We start from the raw sequence: 10,416 nt of genomic DNA, 5'->3' as shown, positions 1-10,416 counted from the left end.
GTGCAGGCGGGCGATCAAGAGGAGTCTACTGAGAGATGAGGGCAAGAGCTCATCCCTCGCTGGCGACCAGCAATCCTTAGATTCCCTGGGGACCTAGAAACTCCCAATCGCAAGCACTCCTCCACAACCCCCACCTCGAACCGCCACCCACCCACCCACCCACCCATGCCCCCCCTTACTCAGCACGCAGCCCCTCCCTGCGTGATGATGCAAACCAGTGGGGAGGGCGGGCGCTGGGAAGGGTGGGGAGAGACCGAGAACTAGCGAGGGAGGGAGAGAGTGGGAGGAGGAGGAGAGGGAGCCGAACGACCATTTAAAGCGATAGCAATCCTTGCCCTCTCCCCAGTGCTGGGCTGTAGGAGAGCGCGAGCAGCTAGTCGGAGAGCGCCAGCGCGGAGCGCCGGCCAGCGAACCGAACCGAGAGCGCACGGCGCCCCAAGCTAGCTGGCGCCGCGGGACCCCCCACACTCTCCCACAGCCCCTCCCTCACCCTCAGTGCCAGCAGGAACCCCTGGGCTTCCCCGCAGAAGCTTACCCCAAGGGGCTTGGACCCCGGTGATTCCACCACGGTCCCTTCCGGCGCCGCCGCCAACGCCACCGCAGCAGCCGGAGCAGCATGGTCCAGCTGGGGAAGCTGCTCCGCGTCCTGACTTTGATGAAGTTCCCCTGCTGCGTGCTGGAGGTGCTCCTGTGCGCGCTGGCGGCGGCGGCGCGTGGCCAGGAGATGTACGCCCCGCACTCTATCCGGATCGAGGGGGACGTCACCCTCGGGGGGCTGTTCCCAGTGCATGCCAAGGGTCCCAGCGGAGTCCCTTGCGGCGACATCAAGAGGGAGAACGGGATCCACAGGCTGGAAGCAATGCTCTACGCCCTGGACCAGATCAACAGCGATCCCAACCTGCTGCCCAACGTGACGCTGGGCGCGCGGATCCTGGACACTTGTTCTAGGGACACTTATGCGCTGGAACAGTCGCTCACTTTCGTCCAGGCGCTTATCCAGAAGGACACCTCCGATGTGCGCTGCACCAACGGGGAGCCTCCGGTTTTCGTCAAGCCGGAGAAAGTAGTTGGAGTGATTGGGGCTTCGGGGAGTTCGGTCTCCATCATGGTAGCCAACATTCTGAGGCTTTTCCAGGTAGGGGGGCGCTTCCTCAGGGGCAGAGTGCGCTTCACTTCCCGCGCTCTTTATTCTAGAAAGCTGGTTTTGACTCCAGGGGTGCAGGGTCAGGTCAGCCTTCGCGCATTTCCACCCTGGAGATCCTGCCGAATCCCTTCCACCCCACCCAAGGAGGTACCTTCCCTGCTTGGTTCTTTTCCCTTCCATCTCTCCCCTGTCCGCGCTTCACTCCACCCGGCTTGACATCCTGGATTTATGACCCCATTTACAAGAAGCAATCTGCGAAAAACAAGGCGATGATTTAAATGGGTTTGCATTAGAGTGAAATATGGTCCGAAAACAGGCTTGTAAAAGTGCCGGGCTCCCGTGAGAGCCGGTTAGGCACATGGACTATGAAAGATGAGAAGACGCCTCGAACCTAGGCATTTCTCAACTCCCCAGCTTCCCAGCCCCAAGCCGCCCAGCAAGCCGCAGCTACCTTGGAAAATTTGGAGAAGAGCTTAGGGAGGCACTACTTAAACCGAGGGCTAGCTCTCCATCTACATATGGATGATAATTGCCCACCTCTCTTGGGTTGGATTTTCCCCGACCTGTAGCCTGTCTCCACGAGGGCATGGGGGAAGGCATGGGGACGTTCCCCAAGTGGAGAGATGCCACCTGCAGACGTGACCCCCCCCTTGGTAATTTGCTGTGAGCAAATGTTTGCATGGTCTAAATGACATTTGCAGTCCTGGCTACCGGCAGGAGCTGGGCGATGAGCTTTCTAGTCCTGCCACTTCAGAGCCAGAGATGAGCTCATGCTAACTGCGAAACAAAATAGCTTTCGCTGCCTCCTCCCTCCGTCCGTCCTTTCCCAAGACCTCCCTCACGCAGACCCCCAACCCTAATCCTCTTCTAGGATGATTGCCGGAGCCGGACGACAGGGTCCTGGAGAAAGGCAGCGAGTGGGGTGCGCAGAGCAAGGCCGGTGTCCCTCCGCTCCGGGCGCCCGAGGGCCACCGCGAAATTCGAGGAAGGAGGATGGGGCAGCTGAGCAGTGGGTTCTACTGCAGTGCTCCCCAGCTAGCCGCTCCTGCAGCCTCTGCCCTGTGGCTCCGGTGTTGCCTTGGGTATAAATGGATGGTTTTAGGGGTTAAGAAATTGAATTTCTGGGTCTGCGTGATTGTGGGTTCCCTTCTCCTTGTTTCTCCATGTTCCTCCCTATGTACCTTTCTCTCCTCTTTCTCCCTGCTTTGTTTTTTCTCTATTTCCCCCTCCCTTTCAACATCTGCTTCTCTTCTCCTTCTCAACCCCTACCTACAAGTTTTGTGTTCATCTATGTCTTGAGATGATCCCTTCCTAATGCATAGCTCTCTCCCTGCCTGGTAGTACCCAGGCCCAATTAATCCCTCCCCCAGATGTTCTGGCTGACTCTGGTGCCCTCGTGCTCCCGCATTAAAAGAATTGGCTCTCTCTCAAGTGTTTTCCCTGAGGGTGTCAGATTACTGGAGGGGACTCTTTGTGAGAGTCAAGCTGTCACCACCTCAGCTCCCAGAAGAGTGAAGTTTGTTTTTGCGCCAGAAGGAGGGGTGCCTTCCAAGGCTGCAGCCTGGTATGGCCTCTGGACGTCTGAGCCACTCTAACACCTCCTGAGTATGCCATTTTGGAGATCACTAGATGTTTGCAAACCCAAAAGTGCTTTGGACCTAGTCAGCCTTCACTCTGACTTGGCACTTTCAGGAAGAGCTTGAGTTGTTGAAAGCAAAACCCAGAAGTGCTTTCATTAATCCCTGCACTTAAACCTAGACAACTTGAGGGGGCAGTGCTGAGGGTGAGGCCTAGGTCAGAAATCACCTGAGAACCCCTGGGGCAAATGACAGGTTTTTCCAGAACCCTGGGGGTTGAAGGCACCTTGGTGTTTAGCATTTTTTAGATTACTTTGCTGTCTGTTTCTGTCTTCTCAGAGCATGGCAGTACTGCAGATCGGTCTGTCAGAAAAAAAAAAGTGAAATGTTAAAGTCAAGAGAGAGATTGCAGAATAGGTTGAAGGACTGTGCTGAAAAAGATTCCAGGCGGAGCTGACTCCTCTTCTGGTGTGTGAATTTGAGGCACTTGTGAGGAAAGAAAGAGCTTGCCTTACTCTTAGTTCCCAGTGCCCTGGGCTGGGAAAGCAAGGAACCAAATGTTAGCATTAGCAGTGTGGGTTGGGAGCAAAGCCATTCAGAGAAAACTGTCATTTTCCTCTAATTTGCAAATTGCAGATATTCATACTGGATTGAACAGCTGAGGAGAAAAGAAGCCTCCAGTTTTCACCTGCTTTTATTGAGAAGAGGCTGGTAGTGGGAGGAATGCACCAACTTGTAGACCATGCTGCAAGCTCGATATAACTATTGGTGTGGGCATTGGTTAATGATTGCCCATGTTGAAATATATAGCAGCCTTTTATGCATGTGATCTTAGAGGCTCCTGGCATGCAATCAAACCCCTAGGTTCCCAGACTGTGTAAAGCTGCAAAATGAATAGGGAGAATAGAGGCATACAGACCCATTGTTCAAAGGCACAGTCAATTTAGGGAGAGGAAAAGAGCAGTAGGTGAATCTTCTCTGGGGTTGCTAGGTTCAGCTCAATTAAGAATGTCTTATAAAAAAGAAACTCCTTAAATGATTGAATTCCTAGCTCTCCAGAGTTTCAAGTTCTTTTTCCCCCCAGTCCCTGTGGGTTGCTGTGGGGACAATACCAAACCTATAATTTGAGACAAAAATGTATGGTGAGATAAGCTGCTAGGCTTGAGGAAGGGATAACTTAGTGACTTAAATGGGGCTGCTAAGCACTTGGGGGGCAGGAAGGAGTAATGAGATACTAATAGATATAACCAACATTGCTGCTGCCAGCAAAGCCTGGAATGAAGTTCTTTGCTGACATTTAGGACCTAGGCAAGAATGTCTACTCAAATGTAAATAGTGTCTATGACTTCAAATTCTCACTTGTTCGCTGGTGTTCCAGACCAAAGACATAAGCTGGGCAAGTCCTTTTTCTCTCTTTCTCTTCTCTTTCTGCACACTGAATTGGTTAGTAACTGACATGTCAGAGGACAGGAATCATATTCAGTGAGTCTTTCAAATCCAGGAATTTGAGGCTAATGAAAGTAGTGTGTGGCCAGGGTTCTGCCAACTATAATTAAGTCACTGTACCTGCTCTGCTACATTTTCAGCCTCAAAGAACCATCAGGTAGGAATTGCTGGAGAATTGTTTCTGAACCTACATAAAATAATACTCTATAATGCTAAGAAAGATTAAGTGTAGATTAATATCGACTATAAGAAACATATTTTAAAAATAATTACAGAGTGGGGATGGCTAAAAACGAGAGCTTATATAATATTGTGCCTGGAGGATAAATCCCCTGACCACTGTTTTATGGGCTGTAAGTAAAATATATTATAGTAGAAAATAGCAGGAATGTTTTTATTCAAGCTACTCTGTTTTTGACTTGAGAACAAATGCTACATCCTGACTCTGAATGAACAATATTTCAGTGTACTGTCATAGTCTGAGCTGTAGACTTGGAATTGAATCGCATCTGCTTCAGTCTTGTTCCATCAAAAGCAACTAGATGGAAAAACTAGACCACTTGACCTTTGTTGGAGCATATTGCAAATTTAAACCCATGGATCTTATACCTTAAATGAAATACATTTGTAAATTTGTAAGTGTTTTCTTTCTGTCCATTGAAGCTTGAATATTATCTCAAGCTTTTGGGGCATTTTGTACATAAGTGCCTAGTGTTCTTTCTTTTTTTCTTATGTATCTATCTAGTCATCTATCTCCCTATCTATCTTACATAATTGGATAGAACTGGGTACCAAGTATGGTGTGGTATTACTATTGTGTGTTTTTTTAAAGCAACTCTAACCTACTCTTTTTAAAATTTCATAAATATAGATTTCAGTGCCATTTAGAATAGTCTCTATAACAATCTCTTCCTCCACATTTACTGTGTTTCAGGAAATTTACCTAACAGATGGTGAGTGGGCAATTTTTAAAGGGACATTTTTAAAAAGAGCAGAGAGCGAAGGAAAAGACATAAGCACATACTATATTTGAAGATACCTCCATGTGTATTTTATGTGTATGTACTCATACAATCAGGATGTCTTTGGACATTTTTTCTTCAAGAATCATTGAAATAGTGGATGCCTCTAATTCGACTTTTAAAACATTTAGAGTTTAACAAATTACAAGTGCTCTATTTTTACATATATAGGTTTTGTCATGGATTTAAAAGACTGTAGCCAGATTACACAAAGTATGCTCTAGTCTCAATCCTGCCATTAGTTAACTTTCTTACCCTAATAAGTCACTTAATTTTTATAGGCCTTATTTTCCTTATCTGATTTTTTTCTTTAAGAAAATGTAGTATCTAGGAGTCTTTGTTGTCTTTGTGTTACAGTTTAGGTTGGAGAAAACCTGGGCTTGTCAAATCCCATAATGTTGTATTTCCAGCTCCCACCTTCAACATTTGAGTGAGCTTGAGGGAACATTTTAAGGATATATTTTCACATAACTATCTTAGTGAATGATTTCCCATATTTAGACTTTTCCCTTATTTGTTTGTCAGTGTGCTCCTCAGTGATATACCTTAAAGATAATGATGAGGAAAATGGCTGCCTAGATCAACTTACTGCATGGGTATGACATGGGGCAGGGAGTAAGAATGATGGAGTAGCAGATATAGCTTACATTATTTAGTATCCTATACCCTTTTATCCTGCAAAAAAAAACCAGGCTTTTCTTTTGGAAAACACAGGGCCTCCTCCCTGGCCCCAGGTATGATTGGTTCAACTATAGGCATGTGGTCTTGGCTCAGCCTGTCAGAATCCTCCCCCAAACTTTTCTGTCAAAGAGAAATGGAGAAATTGTCTCTTCTCTCTGGAATTTCTAAGCTGTGGAGATATGACTTCAGAACTCCCAGTGGTCATCCAACTAAAAAGAGACTCTATGGGGAAAAAATTCATGCTGTGGTAAGCAGGGCTGAGTGATGGAGAGAGCCAGAGAGCTCTATGGGTATTCTGGACTTCCTAAATCCAAAGGACTCTAACTGCATCCCTGAACTTCCAATTTCTAGTACTTGCTTTTTTTTCTTTTTCCTTAAAATTTTCTGTTAGCCATACTGAAAGCAATTGAAAGTGCCATACCTACAACAGCCTATTTCCTACATTTATGTAAGGTCCACTGACTGGAATTCAAGTGAATAATAACATCTGATATCTTCTTTACTTTAAATATAATCCTTCTAGCCCAAGTTTGGGATATTCAAAACTACGCATTCTTCCCCACTTTTCCCAACATTTACTGTTTTAGTTCTAAGCATTTCACATTTTTCTCATCTTGATGCAGTTGAGAGAGACAGCAAACACTTTCTGATGTAAACTCTAGCCTCTAAGTCTTCTCTTTGGAAGCATTAGAATCATTCTTGGTTTCTTTCATTAAAGCAAATCTTGTGTTGAATATCCCCAGGGCACAGAAGCATTTTCATGGCATAATGGACTACAAAGTACATTAAACTCCTGGGTCAGTCTATAGTAAGCATCAAGCCTAACTCTACTTCTCATCCTCTTTTACTTTAAAAGGCAAAAAAGAACAGTTGTAAACACATTTTCCTAACAACTAAAATGTGCATGTTTATTATTTTAAAGGACATTTATGCAACATATAGTCAGACTAATTAATTCATGGACTTGGTCAATTAGCACAATAAATATGTATTTTATGCACTTAATAAAAACACAAAAGTATAAAATCTTTTTATAGGTAAATATTTATCTGAGAAGAGTACTGTACCAGCACACTTAATATTAAGTTATGTCCATGTTTGGCAAGTAATCTCCTTTCAATTATATCTAATACTAAATGTTTCTTGGATAAAGATTATAAGATCAAAAATAAAATACATGAGATTACAATGACACAGGACACATACCTTATTTTAGGAGATCAGAAGTTCTAATTTTTTTTTAAGAATAGTAGTGACCATAATAATAATCTGAGTCCTCACTATGTGATGTACTATAAATATCTCATCTCATTTAATCTTTACAATAGTCCTGTGAAGGGCATATTTTTATCCCTGTTGTGTAGCTGAAGCAAGTGATTCTCATAACTCAAAATCACATAGCAGGTGTCAAAGTCTAGATTCAAACTTAGATTTGTCTGACAATATCCAGGTTGTTAACCACTACGCATACTGCTCAGTTGTTGTACAAATGTAGGAATGCTTAAAGTGATTATAGATTTGTCTACCCTGGAATTATAGTGGCTTAAAGACATCAAAGAGGCTGATTGCTTAACCACATCTGTTTACAGAAAGATATAATATTTTCAGTTGTAAAACAAGATTAAATCTGTGGGTCCATAGAAACTTGAGCATACAAATCCTCAGCTCCAAATAAAAGATGCTTGTTCTTCATCATTCAACAGGTATCCCTGTATGCAGACAATAAATATATAGTAGACTTTTCATTCAAATAAATGAGCAAAGATGTTCTTTTTGCCCTGATTCAAGTCCATTATTATGGATTATGATGGCTCTTCCTAAACTTTATTTCATTCACTCCACTTTTTTACAGACCTCAAGTGGAGAAATCCATCATTCAGATATATGTGAAAAGTGAGAGGACTGTATTAATACAATTGCTGAAAGTCAAGTTGATAGAGCACATGAAATATATCCTAATAAATGCAACATTAATGTTTGTGTGGGCTGCAGAGTGAGGAGTAGGAGAATTTTAAGTTTAATGGATTATTTTTTCCTGTTGCTATAATAGTGCTGCAGTGTAATAGTTTTATAATTGATCATTTACAGAATTCTCTATCTCCATTGTGTGGCTGCTGGCTTTTTCTCTTGGTCTTGATAGGAGATAGCAAGAAAACCACATCAAAGGGCTCAGCCTGCTTTTCTGTATTATTGTTTAGATGTAAATATTTAAATTTATTAAAGTAATATTTAAACCTTTTTATCATGTTTTAAAGTAGGTTATGGTCTGAAGGTATTAGTATAGGAAGACATGATGTAGGATGTTTTCTAGTAGAAAAATCACTTTTATCAAAGGACTTATCAAAATTTTTATGTATGGCCTGAGAGTAAAATTCTGGAGTTAGACCTGAATTTAAATGTATACTTACTGGTTATTATATGTATGACTGTGATCAAACAGGTACCACACCTTTCTCATTAATTTCCTTATCTTTGAAATGGGGATAATAAAATATACTTTCCTGATTGAATATTTGTAAGGATTGCAGGAAACATCCATGGAAATATTCTAGTGCCAAGTCTAGTGCCTAGTGCCAAGCATGCAATAAGTGTTCAGTTCATTTAAAAGTTGTTATTTTATTATTATTATACTATCATTAAATGTCACTATTGCTAAATTTGCTGTAAAGTTACCATTATAATTTATGCTGGATTTCACTTTTCTGTGTTTTATTATTTATTTATTTACTTACTTACTTATTTACTTTTAGTGGTACTACTCAATGAAATGAGAGTTCCCATGGCATTGCTTAAATCAGCCATGAAGTTCATGGACCTAAGACAGCAAGGAGGCTGAGAGCAGTAGGCCTTGAAGTTGGCCAGCCCCCAGTTTGAATTCCACTGTGACTCTTTTCTAGCTACAGAACCTTGAGGAAGTTACTTAAATGTTTTTGGCTTTACTACAAGTTTTCTCATCTGTATTTTTTCCAGAAATATTTTTAAGTACCCCCATATGCACTGTTCTACATGCTAGTACCTACCAATAAATAAAATAGACAAGTCTTTCTCTTTCTCTTTCTTCCTTTCTTTCCCTTCCTTCCTTCCTTCCTTCCTTCCTTCCTTCCTTCTTTCTTTCCTTTCTTTCTTTCTTTCTTTCTTTCTTTCTTTCTTTCTTTCTTTCTTTCTTTCTTTCTTTCTTTCCTTCTTTCTTTCTTCTTTCTTTCTTTCTCTTTCTCTCTCTCTCTTTTTATTTCTTTCCCCTCCCTTTCTCCCTCCCTCCCTCCCTCCTTCCCTCCCTTCCTCCCTTCCTTCCTTCCTTCCTTCCTTCCTTCCTTCCTTCCTTCCTTCCTTCCTTCCTTCCTTCCTTCCTTCCTTCCTCTCTGTCTCCCTCTCTCTTCTCTCACTTCTTCCCTCTCTCATCTCAGGTTACACTGTCATGTGGGAACAGATGAGAATTATAAATAAATCTGATGGTACAAGTTGATGAGTGCTATGGGATAAGGAAAGGGATCGGGAGCACTGAAGAGTATTGTGTTGTGAGTGCTGGAGGGGTGTACAGGTGGGTTCTAATTTTAAATAGGGTATTCAGGATAGATTTCTTAAGTTGACATTTGAGCAAAGACTTGAAATGAGAGAGTTGTCCAAGGGACTCGGGGGAGGCCACATGCTGAGAACAGGAGCTACCAGTGTCAAAACTCTAAGGCAAAAATATGCTTGGCAGGTTAGAGGAATAGCTGGGAGGTCACAATGTCTGAGTTATTGGGGAGGAAGGGGCAGCAGGAGGGCTTAAGGGCAGAGGTGTGATGGGGTAGATTGGGCAGGTCCTTGGAGGCCATGACAAGGATTTTATCTTTTACTCTAAATGTAGGCAACCAGTGGTAGGACTTTAGCACAGAGGCTCCAAAATTTGCCTCTTGTTTTAAAATAATAAGACTATCTATGGTATTGAGGATAGGGAGAAAGGATGGAATCAGAATCTGAAGAGGAGATTGCTGATGTCTACAAGATAGATGTTGGTGACTTGAGCTAGGCTGTTAGCAGCAGATGTTCCAAAAAGTGGCAAATTTAGAAGGTTGTGACAGCATTTCTTAGGAATTGAACATGAGACACTAGAGGAAAAAAGAGGACAAGGGCAAATAGAAGATTTGGGGACTGAGCCACTGGAATGTTGAAGTTATCACCTTAGAGGGGGAAAGCTTAGGAAGAAATATATTTAGGACAGTAAAGATTAGTTTTGGTGACATATAATTTGAGATGTTTTCTTGAGATCCAAGTAGAGATGTTGAATATACAGTTGTATATGCTTGTCTGTGGTTCTGAAGAAAGGTCTAAAGATATGTTTTAACAAAATAAAGATATTAAGAACAGTTACATGGAAGTGTCATTATAAAGATTAAATGTAGTAATATGATGAACAATGTGTTCTCTAAAAATTTAATAACAGCTAAAAAATAATGGTCTGAAATGAAAAAAATTCTGTACATGTAGTCAGTTGACCCATGACAACATGTAGTTTAGGGGCACCGGCCCTCTTGCACAGTCCAAAATACACATGTAACTTCTGACT

General features: G+C 42.6%; 1 protein-coding gene across 2 annotated transcripts in view; it reads left to right on the top strand.

Moving 5' to 3' along the window:
- Window positions 1-310: 310 nt before the first annotated feature.
- GRM7 (glutamate metabotropic receptor 7) overlaps window positions 311-10,416 on the top strand; it is an 861,618-nt gene continuing 851,512 nt past the window's right edge. For both annotated transcript variants that reach the window (XM_045832271.1, XM_045832270.1), the window contains exon 1: window positions 311-1,135. In XM_045832271.1, coding sequence (XP_045688227.1) covers window positions 617-1,135 — 519 coding nt within the window. In that variant the 5' untranslated portion in view covers window positions 311-616. The remainder of the gene's footprint in view (window positions 1,136-10,416) is intronic.

This window comes from Phyllostomus hastatus, unplaced genomic scaffold (genome assembly GCF_019186645.2).
Source record: "Phyllostomus hastatus isolate PE091 unplaced genomic scaffold, TTU_PhHast_1.1 phas_contig_16, whole genome shotgun sequence".
In the NCBI taxonomy this organism is placed as follows: Eukaryota; Metazoa; Chordata; class Mammalia; order Chiroptera; family Phyllostomidae; genus Phyllostomus; species Phyllostomus hastatus.
Note: the sequence above shows the minus strand (reverse complement) of the source record. Positions and strands in the feature narration are given on the sequence as shown.